Source organism: Macrotis lagotis, chromosome 1 (assembly GCF_037893015.1).
Source record: "Macrotis lagotis isolate mMagLag1 chromosome 1, bilby.v1.9.chrom.fasta, whole genome shotgun sequence".
NCBI classification, from domain to species: domain Eukaryota; kingdom Metazoa; phylum Chordata; class Mammalia; order Peramelemorphia; family Peramelidae; genus Macrotis; species Macrotis lagotis.
Genome location: NC_133658.1, coordinates 278,542,987 through 278,558,248, shown reverse-complemented (window position 1 = coordinate 278,558,248; position 15,262 = coordinate 278,542,987). Strand labels below are relative to the sequence as shown.

General features: G+C 38.1%; 1 protein-coding gene across 1 annotated transcript; it reads left to right on the top strand.

The window, feature by feature from the left end:
* The first annotated feature begins 900 nt into the window (after positions 1-900).
* On the top strand, positions 901-8,361 carry LOC141491644 (neutrophil gelatinase-associated lipocalin-like). The gene is made up of 7 exons (XM_074192553.1): positions 901-908; positions 4,516-4,687; positions 5,936-6,072; positions 6,316-6,395; positions 6,636-6,752; positions 8,108-8,209; positions 8,336-8,361. Exons 1-7 carry the CDS (start codon positions 901-903, stop codon positions 8,359-8,361), a joined length of 642 nt encoding a protein of 213 aa, XP_074048654.1.
* Positions 8,362-15,262: the final 6,901 nt, after the last annotated feature.

Genomic DNA, 15,262 nt, shown 5'->3' with positions numbered 1-15,262 from the left:
CTCAGTCTCCAAAGAACTCCAAGATAGTCCAACAATGCTAGATTGCCAAAAGCAGATCACTAGAAAAATGATTAAACCAAAAAGGATATGGAACTATTATGATACTAGGGATTCCCAAGACAAAAGAGGAGAATAACTACAAAACATTGCCTATAAGTAAAGAAAAACACAGTTTACCCACAAGACAAGTTAGAATCCTTGGAAGAAAAGAGGTAAGAATTTTAAAATATGTATAAATGATATTATAAATGAAATAAAGCAACAGAGGGAAACAATTGGAAAAAGAAATGAAAACTATGGAGGTTAATCTTGAAAAGAGAATATACATTTTGGCATGAGTTATGAAATTTTACTCAGTAGAATGGACCAATAAGAAGTTAATGATTTCATGAGACAATAAGAAATGTGAAAACAAAGTCAAAAGAGTGAGAAATAGAAGAAAATGAAAACTATCATATATCAAAAACAACTGAACTTCAAAAGAGATCAAAGAAGAATCATTTAAGAATTATCAGCCCACTTGAAAGTTAAGAATAAAAAAAACCCTTGGATATCATATTTCAAATAATAATAAATCAAAATTGCCCATATCTCTTAGAAGTAAAGAGTAAAGTAAAAATAGAAAGAGTTCACTAATTTGAAGAAAATTCTAAGATGAAAATGTTATAGCCAATGTTGTACCCAAAATTCAGAACTTCCAAATCAAAGAGAAAATATTTTAATCAATCACAAAGAAAGAATTTAAGTACTGAGCAACCACAGTCAGGATTATAGAAGATTTGACAACTACCACTATAAGGGAGAGAGCATAAAATATAATATTCTAAAAAACAAAAGAGAGAAAAAATAGATTTCCAAATAGTTTTGATGAAAAGTTCTGAGCTTAGGGGTAGAGCCAAGATGGTGGAGTAAAGGCAGAAATTCACGTGAGGTCTCTCTCAAACCCCTTCAAATATCTTTAATGATTCTATACAAATTCTAGAGTGAAAGAACCCACAAAAAAGATGGAGTGAAACAATTTTCTAGCCCATGGCAACTTAGAAGGTCGGCAAAAAAGGTGTATTGCACCAGGATTAAAGCCAGGATTAAAGGACTTTGGAAAAACTGAAAACTTACAAGTCCTTAGAAGTATCTATGAAAACAGCTGCACAAAACTGAAGAAGTTTGAGGCATTGTACCCTACACCCTGAAAGCATATATCATTAACAATGAAGTGAAAGTCAAGAAATAGAATGGGAAAATGAGCAAACAACAGAAAAATTCTGACCATAGAAAGCTACTATGGTGACAAGGAAGATCAAAATACACACTCAGAAAAAGACAACAAAGTCAAAACTCCTACATTCAAAGCCTCCAAGAAAAATATGAATTGGCCTCAAGACATGGAAGAGCTCAACAAGGATTTTAAAAATCAAGAATAGGAAAAACTGGAAAGAGAAATGAGAGTGATGCAAGAAAATGATGAAAAATGAAGTCAACAGCTTTGTAAAGGAGATACAAAAAATACTGAAGAAAATAATGCCTTAAAAAAGAGACTAGGCCAAATGATAAAAGAGGTATAAGAATTAACTGAAAAAATTAGAATTCAGCAAATGGAAGCTGATGACTTTATGAGAAATCAAGAAACAATAAAACAAAACTATAAGAATGAAAAACTAGACAAAGAATTCCAATTCTCATTGGAAAAATAACTGATCTGGAAAATAGATCCAAAAGAGATAATTTTAAAATTATTGGGCTACATGAAGGCCATGATCAAAAAATAAGAGCCTAGACATCATCTTTAGAGAACACTCCCCAAATATTCTAGACTCAGAGGGAAAAATAGAAATTGAAAGTATCTACCCATCACTTCCTAAAAGAGACCTTAAAATGCAGTAAAACAATAGCCAAATTCTAGAGCTCCCAGGTCAAAGAGAAAATATTTCAAGCAAAAAAAAAAAGAAAGAATTCTAGTATCATGGAGTCACATTCAAGATAATACAAGATTTAGCAGCTATCAAATTAAAATATAACAGGGCTTGGAACATGATATTCCAGAGGATAATTACAATGAGCAAGACTGAGTAAAATCTTTTGGGGTTAAAATGCATATTCAATGAAATAGAGGAAATTCAAGCATTTCTGATGAAAAGACCAGACCTGAACAGAAATTTTGACTTTCTGGGCAGCTAGGTGGCGTAGCGGGCAGCTAGGTGGCATAATGGATACAGCACCGGCCTTGGAGTCAGGAGTACCTGGGTTCAATCTGGTCTCAGACACTTAATAATTACCTAGCTGTGTGGCCTTGGGCAAGCTACTTAACCCCATTTGCCTTGCAAAAACCTAAAAAAATAAAAAATAAAAAAAAATTTGACTTTCAAATAAAAGATTCAAGAGAAGTCATAAAAAGGCAAACAGGAAAGGGAAATCATAAGGGACTTAATAAGGTTAAACTGTTTACATTCCTACATGGAAAAATGATACTTGTAACTCATAAGAACTTTCTCATGATTAGAGCAGTTAGAAGGAATATATATTTATAGACAGAGGGCACAGAGAGTTGAATTTGAAGAAATAGCATCTAAAAAAATAAAACTAAGGGGTAAGAGAGGAATGTACTTGGAGAAAGGGGAAGGGAGAGGTAGAATGAGATAGATTATCTCATATAAAAGAGACAAGAAAAAACTTTTACAAGGGGGGGGAAGTAAGGGGGAGTGAATGAACATTAATCTCATCAGAATTGGTTCAAAGAGGGAATAACATACACACTCAGTTGGGTATAGAAATCTATCTTACCCTACAGGAAAGTAGGAGGAGAAGTGAATAAGAGAATGGGGAGAATGACAGAAGGGAGGGCAGATTGGGGAAGGGAGTAGTCTGAAGCAAAACAATCTTGAGGAGGGACAGGGTGAAAGAGAGAGAATGGAATAAATGGGTAAGGGGAATAGGATGGAGGGAAATACAGTTAGCAATAGTAAGTGAAAAAATAAAATTTAATTTAAATAAATTCAAGGTAAAACAAAGAAAAAAGTTAGCAAAATAGTACAGAAATTTAAAAGTCCATAGTAAGAATCTCTTGTCTATGTAATAATTCTATTCTATAGTTCTATAGGTTTGCTGCATCTACCAAGTGAGCCTTATTTGGGATCTGATGTGCAGTAGCAATGAGGAGGAATTCCAACCTTTTCACCTTTCCTCAACCTTTGTGAAATTCCAGCTAAAACTGCCTTGTCATCATGTTTATCTATGGAGTAGATACATCTGGAGTCCATCCTTTGTCCCCTCCCCACACAGCCTGGTAGGAATCTGGCTTTAGTCCTTCCTGCTGACCATATTCCGGCTAGGACTAACAGTGGGGATTGTGCAATGAGATTGGAGCTGTTTTGAACTCTTGCTGTCACACCCATCTCCAGGCCTTCCTTTTTCTACTCCTGGGTCCTTTCTGAGCACTTTTCTATTAGAAATTTCTAGAGCTAAAGGGGTAGCAATGACTAAGGACCCCCCCCTCACCTTCTCATCTGGGGTCCACATACCATATCACTTGGGGGACTGTGACCATAGGGGTTTGGAACTTAAAGGGGACCTTAAAGAACATTTAGACCAAGCCCCTTGTGTAGACCAACTGGGAATGAGTGAATATGAGTTTTCTCATACTTCCCAGGGAGTGTCCTACTTGACAGGCCCTGCTTGAAATGCCAAGTTCTCTCTTTTTTGGCTCTATATCTTAAGGTTGGAATTTCTATTCAGAAGACCCCATCTCTCTCTCTCTCTCTCTGTGCCAGGAGTCTGGAAACTTTTTAATAGAGCAGGAGGCCTATCCTTTTCTCTAAAAAAAAAAAATTTACAGCAATCCTATTGCTGGGCCCTGTGGCCTAGAGACAAGAACATAGGACATTCCATGCTAGGGACACCATATTCTTGATATGCAGATGAAAAGAGGTGGTTCCTCTCTCTTGCCAGCTTCCCCACGCCTGGCACCTACCCTCTTCCCTTTGCCTAAGAAAAATAACCCATCCTGCTTTTAGCAGAGACAGGTAGACCTTCTTGGGTCCTCATCAAGTACCCGATCCTGGATGTATTCTGTCCAACTACTTCAGTAGTTGGCTCTGGAGAGGACAGCAATAGAACAGAGGTAGAGACCCCATAGTTCAGGACTGGACCCTTGGGTTTCCTAGCCTTCTAGCTACATTTTTTCTTTAACCAGAAACTAACACAGGGTTATATTTATGGTGGGTGTTCATTCTAGATTTACTTGCTTGAATGAATAAATGGGTAAATGGAGTGCTCAGACCTATCCTGTTTTTCAGGGGCATAGAAATAGGATCTTCTTTCTTCTACCTCCCTACCAACAGAATCTTTTTTACCCTCTCTCTTCCATCTTTTCAAATCCCAACCAAGAGGAGTATTGACAGTATACAAGGTGATAACCCTTGCTAAATGTTGCACTGAAAGAATGAACTGCCTAGTAGCTAGACAAGTCAGGCCCTTAAAAAAGGCCAAGTCCTTTATTTGCCTCCTTTCCTACTTGATCAGGTCCAGCCCTCAACATCTTCTCAGGATCTCTCCAGTGATCCAGCCAACCAGAAGAAAGATGTCTTTGAATCCACTATGGACAGGGTTGATCCTTCTTGGGACTCTAAAGAACCAACTCTCTGCACCATCCCTGTCAAAAATTCCTCTGCAGATTGATTTCCAGGCAGAGAAGGTAAGTGGAGTCCAATAGAACTATAGGTGCGGTTGGAGAGATGGGGTGGGGTGGAATTGTAAGTCAAATTCCTATTATAGAACTTGAGGAGCAGGGACAGGATAGGGAAAATAAAACTTTCAAAAAAGAGTAAGACAATGTGGGATAAGGAAAGAAAGTTAAACCACTAGTCAAAAGAGCAAAATTCTGCTCTCACTCTGTCTTTGTCTGATGTCAGAGATATGCCAGTGCTGAGGAAGCCACTGTTTGGATGGGGGAGATTTGTCTCCAGTCTCCTGATGCCTTTGCATAGTTATTAATTTTTCAGTGCAGACATAGGACCTAGAATACCAAAGCTAGAAAAAACTCTTAAATGACCTTGTATCTACTTTGTCTGTTCTCATCCATACTTACATGTACACATATTAGAACTTAAACCCTTGGAGGGGGGGAACAATTTCAACTTTGTCTTTGTAGCTCTAGTCTGTAGCACATGGTAGGGGCTTACTACATGTTGGTTGATTGATTGATCTCAGAGACCATCTTTTCCAGCTCCTCATTTTTAAAGAGGAGGAAATTGATTACCAGAGAAGACAAGGGACTACCAAAGATCATGCAGGTAGTGAGTTACAATGCAAAGACTCAAACCTAGTTCTTCTGATGGCAAATCTGATATTCTTTCTTCTATTCTACAATATGACTTTCTTATCACCCAGGATGGCAACAATCCCAGGAAATCTCACACTCAAAGGGCAGGCTTAGACCAGGAGACCAATTCTTAGGAAGCCTTTACTGATATTACCCTGTTAAATATCTTCTCTAATTCCTCTTTTCTCAAGGCACTTTTGTCTAGACCTCTTCTCTTCCCTTTCATATTTTATCTTGAATTATTTTTTCTAACAGTAGAGTGTTATTTCTTGAGTCATGTGCAGGGACTATACTATTTTTCATGTTATTTCTTTTATTACATTTAAAAATATATGTTCTTGGTTCTTAGTGCAGGGCCTTAGGGTACTTCAATATTTGTTGAATTGTAGTCAGAGCTGCCAAAGAGCTCTCTATGTCTGGCCTGCTGTAGAGCAGACATTCATTTCCACCCAGTACAGAACCTAAAGGACTTCTGTTTCTAGTTTAGCTCCATTTACCTACGTATCACCATTTCCAGACTCTCTGTTCTCTGGGGTTATACTGCCTCTAGTGTCCTAGAAAATGATTGCATAGGTAAGCATTCTGTTCATGCGGACCTCCAGTCACCAGTCTTACCTTCAGTTCCAAGGAAAATGGTTCGTCATCGGCCTGGCAGGGAAAAACATCAAGACTGAAGGCCTGGCCCACTATAAGATGTATGCTACTATATACCAGCTACAAGCAGACCACAGCTACAGAGTTATCTCCAATGTGATCAAGTGAGGGATGCACTTGGGGGGGGTGGGGAGAGGAGTTTAGGAGGGGGGAGAAGGGGCCTCTCCTCCTTTTTCCAGCACCCAATCTTGGGTTCCAGGACTACATCTTGTCCACACTGGGGTCCAGCATATATCTCACCTGATGGTTTGATAACATATCTAAGTGTCTGCCCTGGAGTCTGGAGACCCAGAATGTGTGGGACCCTACCACACATACACATACACACATCCCATTCCTTTTTCTAGGGATGAGTCCTGTGATATTGGGTTCAGGACTTTTGTCCCAAAGGGTAAACGAGGTCAATTTGCTTTGGACAACCTTAGAGGTAAGTGTGGGGACCTCTCACTCAGACAAGTTATTCAGTGGAGGGATCCTGCCAGAAGACTGAGAAAGGGAAAATGCCCAACAGCATCTTTGGCCTTTGGCTGGGGTTGAGGAATCTAGTGTCACTCCCTTCCTCTGATGAAGCACAGCCAGAAGAGGTGAATTTGGGACCTCAGTGGGGACCAGGCCTTCTGAATCTGAGTCTCTGACTACATTCCCACCTCTTCCCCACCATGACCAGCCTATGGAGTAACGAAGTATGTATTCAGAGTGGTGAAGACTGACTACGATGAATTTGCCATTCTATACTTTCACAGTGCCAAAAAGAGCAAGGTGAACTTCATGGCGAGCCTATATGGTATGTCTTTAGTTGCTTTTCCAGTACCTCTGCTAGGTGTATCCCAGGTCACTTCCTCCCATACCCCAGAAGTATCTCTGTCTGGGAGCCAGGAGAGAGAGGAGGAGAGAATCCCTGAGTAACTGAGCTTCCTCCCCTTCAAAGAGCCCCTATCTCCCACCAGCCAGCCACTCCATAGTCAAGTCAGAAAGATTATTGTGGAAATGTCAGTGGTTGTTGAGTCAAAAGACAAAGTTCTCATGTTATCATTTACTAACTGTGTGACCTTAGACAGATCACTTGAATTCTCAGTTTTCTCATCTGTAAAATGATATTAATAATATTCACGACACCTTCTTCATTGCTTATTGTGAGGACAGTGATTTTAAGGCTTTAAAATATATGTATAAACTTAGATATGTAAATAGATACATTTGTACATTATATTATGTATATGCATACTGATATATACATGTGTATATTTTATATGCAAATTTATAAACATACATGTATGTGCACTTATATTTAGCTCTTATATATGTAGATAAATATACATTTATATGCATACACAGCAGTGCAGTGGATGCAGCAGGGGATCTGATCTTAGGAAGACCTGATTTCAAATTCTACCTTAGGTACTTGCTAATTCTTTAATCCTGGGCAAATCACATAACCTCTCACAACATTAATTTTTTCATTTGTAATAAATGAGGATAATAATGAGACCCACCTCACAGAATTGTGAGGATCAAGGAAATAAAGTATGTAAAGTTCTAAATAATGCTATTATTATTATATACATATCTTATAGGCATATATGTATATACATATGTATGGTTATATGTATATGTATATGTGCATGTGTGCATGTGTGCAGAAAGAAAGAACTATTAATACAAATTCTTAGAAGAGATAATGATAATGTGCCTCCCCTATATTTATTTTTACTGAGTCCTTAAAATAGTGCTGGAATATAGGATGTAATTAATAAATGTTTATTGATTGAATGATCCCTCCCCCTTCTTTCACAGAGTCCTATCCCACTTCACTTACATTTAATGAGGGGGCCTATCCCTGCAACATGGCTCCCATGTAGAGTACTAGTCCCAAGTTCTGGTCACTGACATGCCACTCACGTCTAGGAATCTCAAACTTTGGCTCTTTTCCCCATGACTTCTATTCCTGTTTCTGTATTCTTCTCTTGATGGTTGGGATGCCAAGCACATGTGAGCAAGTCTCTTAGGACAGGGCTCAGTCAGAGCTCAAGACAGAGTTGAGAGTTTGGGATGAGTGCTGGGGAGAGAAAAAGGTTCATTAGTTGGACCATCTGGGAGAAAACCTCTGAGACTGAAACTTTGTTGTCCCTTTGACTGTAGGAAGAACAAAAGAGCTCAAGTCTGAGCCAAAGGAAAAGTTCCTTGAATTTGCCCAATCATTAGGCCTCTCTGGTGAATTACTTCTCTTCCTTTCCCAAGATGGTAAGACCTAGGATGGTGTGTATGTGTGTGGGGATTGGAAGAAGAATGTCTTTGGAGGCCAGGGAGTTGTCCCCACCCCACATTGATGACTTCTGTTTCTCTCCTTCCTTTCCAAACTTTTCTCAGAGAAGTGTATCAATGATGAGACCTGAGTATGATGTGAGTATGAGCCTCCCCAAGACCTAGGGGAAAAGAAGGGTGTTTACTAGAGGTCTTGGACTGATCTGAGTACAGGGGTAATGGGAGCCCCATGTACCCATCTCTGTCTTCCCAGGGAGGAGAATCCTAGTATCTATTTGTTTCCTTGTCCTCTTCCCTTTGTTTTTCTTTCTCTCTTTTCCCTTCTTATCTATTCTACAATTTTTTTTTCTTCTTCCATCTCTTTCTCCTTTCTTTCTTTATGGTCTATTTCTATAATTCTGATATAGATATAGATATAGACATAGATGTGTGTATGTCATTAACATTTATTCCCTGTCTATTCTCTGTTTCTGTATCTGACTGCCTTACTGTCTTATCATCCTGTCACTCTCCCTAGATTTATCATCATTCTATCTCTTTTTCTTTCTTGCAATTCCCTTATCCCTGTGTCTTTATATTTGAAATTATTCTCTTTTCCTTCCTGTCTCTGTCCTTTCTTCCTTTGTCCATAGTTCTCTCTCTCTCTCTCTCTCTCTCTCTCTCTGTGTGTGTGTGTGTGTGTGTGTGTCTGTCTGTCTGTCTCTCTTATTCGTCTGAGTCTATCTCTTTCCTTGTCTCAATTTCTTTCTGTTCCTGTGTCACCTTTGAACCATGCCAAATCAGCACCCAGATCCATCCCAAGCCCTGCCCCTACCTCCTACATTTCACTTTCCAATTCCCAGCTCCTTCTCTACATATCCAAAGTTCCACAGACAGCAGCCCATCTTGGTTCCTTCTACCAAGCCCAACTTCATCTTTGCTCATCTGTTGCTAGAGAACTGGAGATACCTGGTCCCTTCTCTTATCTGTTCCTCAGTATGGCCATCCTGGTCTCATCCAACCTCTTACCACAGGGGCTGGTTAACCTTGGGATCTCTCTCCAGGGGACAATAAATGCAGAATATTAAGAACTCAAAAGTCTGAATTTCTTGATGGGTGGGGAATAGAAAACAGGATCCCATGTTAGTTTCTCATCTTGTGCCAAATGGCTTCTCTATACAATGAGTTCCCCTAGAGTTCAGGTTCTCATGTTCAAATTTTTCAGATTCAGAAATTCAATTTCTTCAGTTCCCCCATAAATGCATAATGCTCCAAGGAAATGGATGCCCCTAGTAAAACTTACAAGAGATCAAGTATCCCAAACTGTTTTTGTGGAGAAATTTAAATGGAGAGCTACAAATAGAAAACTACATAATCAAATGGATTCAAAACTGTCTGGATAGATTCAGAGTCATTGTGTATGCCTTAATGTAAATAGGATAGATTTCCATTCTGTGTCCCAGGGAATCTCTGTTTGACTCTAAGCTGTTCAATATTGTTATCAATGACTTACATAAAGGCAGGGATGGCTTGTTTGTCAAATTTGCAGATAATACAAAATTGGAAGGGAGAGATGACACACTGGATGACAAAGCTGGAATCCAAGCAAGATAAACAAGAGTACTGGACTGAATCCAATAAGATGAATTCAATGGGCAGCTACAAGCAGTCTTAAACATGGGTCCAAGAAAATAATTTCACAAGCATAAGATGAGAGAAGATGAGAAAAAGCAATTATTCAGATAAAAAACAGGAGGGTTCTAGTGGACCATAAACTTCTTGAGTCAGTAAATTGATATGGCAGCCAAAAAAAAAAGCTAGCTCAATCTTGAGTTGCATTAAGAAGATATATCTTCTAGGAATAGGGAGATGATATAATGCCTTTGTCTTTCTAGAATATTGTGTTTGGTTCTAGACACACCATAATAATAATAATGGCATTGATAAGCTGAAAAGGTCTAGAGAAGGGCAACCAGAATGGTCAAGGACCTTGAGCTCATGACATAAGAAGATCAGTTGAAGAAATTGGGTTTGTTCAACCTGGAAAGGAGAAGAGACAAAGGCGGACATGATAGCTGCCTTCATGTATTTAAAGGTGTTCCAACTGTTCTGCTTGGCTGCACTCCCCCCACCCAAAAGCCAGAATCTAAACCTGTCTCTATAATTCACATTCAACTCTCTTCCTATTGTATACCAGGCCAATGGTGAACAGTGAACTGCTACTAAATGTTTCTTTCTCAGTGTTTGCCATTAGGCATTAAAACTCTTATCATTACACTGTCTTCATTAAATATGTTACAATTTCCAAGATTACAACTGCTCTTATATTAGTTATATTTTAAAATGTTGCCTTTCTTTTTAACTTCCCTGAGAACATAGAAATCATAACTTCCTTAGATTAGGGTCTACCCAAAGAAGAAATTTGGATAAGAAGTTGCTAAACAAAGAGTTTTAGTCTTAGATTCTGTCCGCTGACCCAGTGTTTAGGGGGAAGAGAGGAGTGATAATAATAGCTAACATTTGTATAATGTTATATCAGGAATTGCATTAAACACTTTACAATTTGAACCCCACAACAAAGTTGGGAAATAGGTTTTATTATTATATTCATTTTATAGATGAAGAAACTGAGGCAAACAGAGGTTAAGTGACTTGCCCAGGATCATGCAATTCATATATGTCTAAGCCAGATGTAGGGTAGCTAGGCAGCACAGTGGACAGAGTATCAGGAAGACCTGAGTATCACATATTTACGAGTTGTGTGATCCTGAACAAATCATTTAACTCTGTTTGCCTCAAATTCCTCATCTGAAAAATGAGTTGGAGAAGAAAATGGCAAACTATTCTAGTATCTTTGCCAAGAAAACCCCAAAATGGAGTCACAAAGAGTCAGACACAAGTGAAATAACCAATCAGATTTCTGACACCTAATACTCTCTCTACTGTGCCACCATTAACCCTGTGGTTGAGACAATGACCATCTGTCTTTTCCATTCCCTTAGGCTATCTGGATAGATCCACAACAAGAAGAAGGTAATCTTTCAATTCAACAAATAAACATTTATGAAGTGATTATTAATCATAACCTATGCACTACATAGATGTGGGGTGGAGTAGGGATAAAAAGAGAGATAAATAGAATAGGGTCTCTGTCCTCATGAAGTTTACAATCTAGTAAAATCTCTGCTGTTTTAGAAAAAGATTTGGCACTTTCTTCTGTATTACAAAGTCCATCCCTTCCCTTTCTCACTATTTGGAAGTCATTCTTCATCTAGCCAAAGTTTTGTTTGTTTTTTCTTAAACAGTCCCTGTCCAAAGTAAAGATTGTTATCTAGATTAAAAGAGCTGAGATCTCCCGGCACATCAGATAGGAGTAAGCATGGACCTAATTCAAGTGCAGATAACATCTCCACAATGAATAACACATTGGGGGGGAGGATTCAGCTCAGAATGGGAGAAATAGCACTGACTGGGAGCTCACAATTGGAGATCCAATTGACCCACCTACTATATCATTTCTTCAGGTCCAATGGAAGTTGAGGGAGAGAAGGCATGGATTAGGGGAAGAGAAAAATATATAAGATATAAATATAAGATATAAATAAAATATAAGAGAAAAATAAGGAGGCAGTAGGAAGTAGAAGGGAATGAGCAATGATGTTTATATTCATTAAAATTCCTCCCTCTCCAACACAAATTCATAAATCCAAGAATCATTACACAATGATCCTTGGCTAAATACCAAAGGTTATGAATAAATAATTCTCAAAAGAATTGTAAACTATTAACAAATATGTTAAAGATTGCTCCAAATAACTAGAAATAAAAGAAATGAAAGTCAAAACAATTCTGAGGTTTCACCTCACTTCCAGTAAACTGTGTTTTGGAATATTTTTTGGAGGCAATTGGGGTTAAGTGATTTATCTAGGGTCACACACTCTGAGGTTGGAGAGAAGCTCAATTTAGTTCTTCCTGACTCCAGGACTCTCTCCACTGAACCAGCTAGTTGCCCCTACATACCCAGTAAACTGGCAAAAAAAAGTGACAAAAAATAGAAATAGACAATGGAAGAGATGTGGGAAAAAAATATGAAGATACTGGTGGTGCAGCTACTGGAAAGTACTTTACTGTTCAGTACTGGAAAGTAATGTAGAATTTTATAAATAAAATTATTAAAATAGCCATACCCTTTGACTCAGAAATTCTACTGCTAGACATATACCCCAAAGAGATCAGTGATAGAAAGAAAGGCCCTTAGTGTTTAGAATGCCAGGCCTAGATTTAGGAAGACTAATCTCCCCAAGCTCAAATCTAACTTCAGACACTTTCTATGTGACCCTGGGCAAGTAACATAACTCAGTTTACCTCTAATTCCTCATCTGTAAAATAAACCAGAGAAGGAAATGGGAAACCAATTCCAGTATCTTTGCCAAAAAAAGCCAAGTAGGACCACAAAGAGTCAGACACAACTGAAATGACTGAACAGCCCTAACATGTATAAAAAAAAAAATTATGGCAACATTTTTTTTGAAGTAGTAAATTGGAAGCAAAATATATGACCAATGTTTGGGAAATGTCAAAGGAAGTCATGGTAAATGTAATGGAATGTTACTATGCTGTAAGAAATGATGAATGTAATGAGGAACATGGAGAGACTGATAAGAATTTATATAAAGTGTACTAAGCAGCTTCAGCAAAAAAAAACATTTGCAATAACCACAGCAACACAAATGTAACAAACACAAAATTACCAAAACTGAGGGGCAGTTAGGTGGTGCAGTGGATAGAGCACTGGCCTTGGAGTCAGGAGTTCAAATCCAGCCTCAGACACTTAATAATTACCTAGCCATGTGGCCTTGGGCAAGCCATTGCCTTGTAAAAACTTAAAAAAAAATACTAAAATTAATTTATGTAAAATTTCTAATAAGAAAATTTGTCCCTAAAGAAAGATATAAAAAAGCTCCACTCTTTTCTGAGGTGGAAGGTAAATAGTATAAGGAAAACACCATATACTTCTTTTTTTAATGTGTTGATTAGTTTTACTAAATTGTTTTTCCACACTTTTGAAAAATGTTTCATGGTAGATGGCTCTTAAAGAGTTTACAGATACTAGAGTGGTTTGTCATTTCCTAAGTCATTTTGCAGAGAAAGAAACTGAGACAAATAGGGTTAAGTGACTTTCCCAGGATCATACAGCTAGTAAGTGTATGAGGACACATTTGAACTCAGGTCTTTCTGACTCCAGACCTGGGACTCTAAGATCCACTATGCCCCCTATCCAGCTACTCCAAATCATAGACACAGCTCTTCAAATAGCAGGGGGTTCTGTTTTGTTCAGTCAGCTCTCTCAGCAAAGTCATATCTTTTCTTACAGTAAAGAAAACAAAAAGCTCCTTCTCTCCCTTCCCATTTCTCCCTTTCAAACCAAAGTAAAATACAGCATAGGGAAAACTCCTAAGATTTCTCCTTTTTTTATTTTTTACATTATCACAATAGTTTTATAAAAGTAAAAATAATCCACACACATACACACACACACACACACACACATGACAGAGAAACCTCAAGAAAAATAAAATGAGAAAAAAATGTATGCTTCAGTCTTTATTCAGATACTATCAGTTCTGAATTTGGGATGGATCACATTTTTTATCATTAGTACATCAGAGAAGTTGCTTCAATTATTTTTTCCCACAGTTGCTATTGTTAGCTATATTTTCCTCCTTCCTATTCCTCTCCATCTCCATCTATTCTATTCTCTCTCTCTTTTCATCCCATCCCTTCTCAAAAGTGTGTTGTGTACAACTAGCCTCTCCCATGAGCTCTCTCTCCCCCTTCCCCTCTCCATGTCCCTTTTCTCCCATCCCTTTCCTCTCCTTTTTCCTCTAGGGTTAGATAGATTTCTATACCTTATTGAGTATGTAGGTATGTTATTTTCTCTCTGAGCCACTTCCAATGAGTGAGATCAGCGGAACTCATTCCCCCTCACCTTCCCCCTTCCACTCCATTGCAAAAGCTTTTTCTTGCCTCTGCAATGTAAAATATCTTAGCCCATTCTACCTCTCCTTTCCCTCTCTCCCAGTACATTACTTTCTCACCCATTAACTCCATTTTTATAATACCTTCATATTCAACTCCCTCCTATGCCTCATCTATATATACTCCTTCCAACTGCCCTGGTAAATGAGAAGATTCATATGAGTTATCAGTATCATCTTCCCATATAGGAATACAAGCAGTTCAACATCATTAAATCCCTCATAATTTGCCCTTCCTGACCACCCTCTCTATGCTTCACTTCAGTCCTGTACTTGAAAGATCAAACTTTCTGTTCAACTCTGGTCATTTCAATAGGAAAGTTTGAAAGTGAGGGCAGCTAGGCGGTGCAGTGGATAGAGCACTAACCCTGGAATCAGGAGGATCTGAATTCAAATTCAGTCTCTGACATTTAATAATTACCTAGCTGTGTGTCCTTGGGCAAGTCACTTAATCCCATTGCTTGCAAAAACAAAAACAAAAAAGTTTGAAAGTCTCCTATTCCATTGAATATTCATCTTTTCCCCTAGAAGAGTATGTTCAGTTTTGCTGAGTAGTTGGTTTGTGATTGTAATTCAAGCTCTTTTGCCTTCCTAAATATCACATTCCAAATCCTACAAATCTTTAATGTAGACTCTGCTAAATCCTGTGTTAATATCGACTGTAGCTTTGCAATATTTGAATTACTTTTTTCTGACTGCTTGTAATATTTTCTCCTTGACTTGGGAGTTCTGGAATTTGGCTACAATATTCCTGGGAGTTTTTATTTTGGGTTTTCTTTCAGGAGATGATTGGTGGATTCCCTCAATTTCTATTTTATCCTTTACTTCTAGGATATCAGGGCAATTTTCCTAGATAATTTCTTGAAAAATGAAGTCGAGGCTCTTTTCTTGATTATGACTTTCAGGTAGCACAATATTTTTTTTGCTATTTGTTTTTGATTTTTTTAAAGATTTTATTTATTTTGAGGTTTACAATTTTTCCCTTAATCTTACTTCTCTCCCCCACCCCCCACAG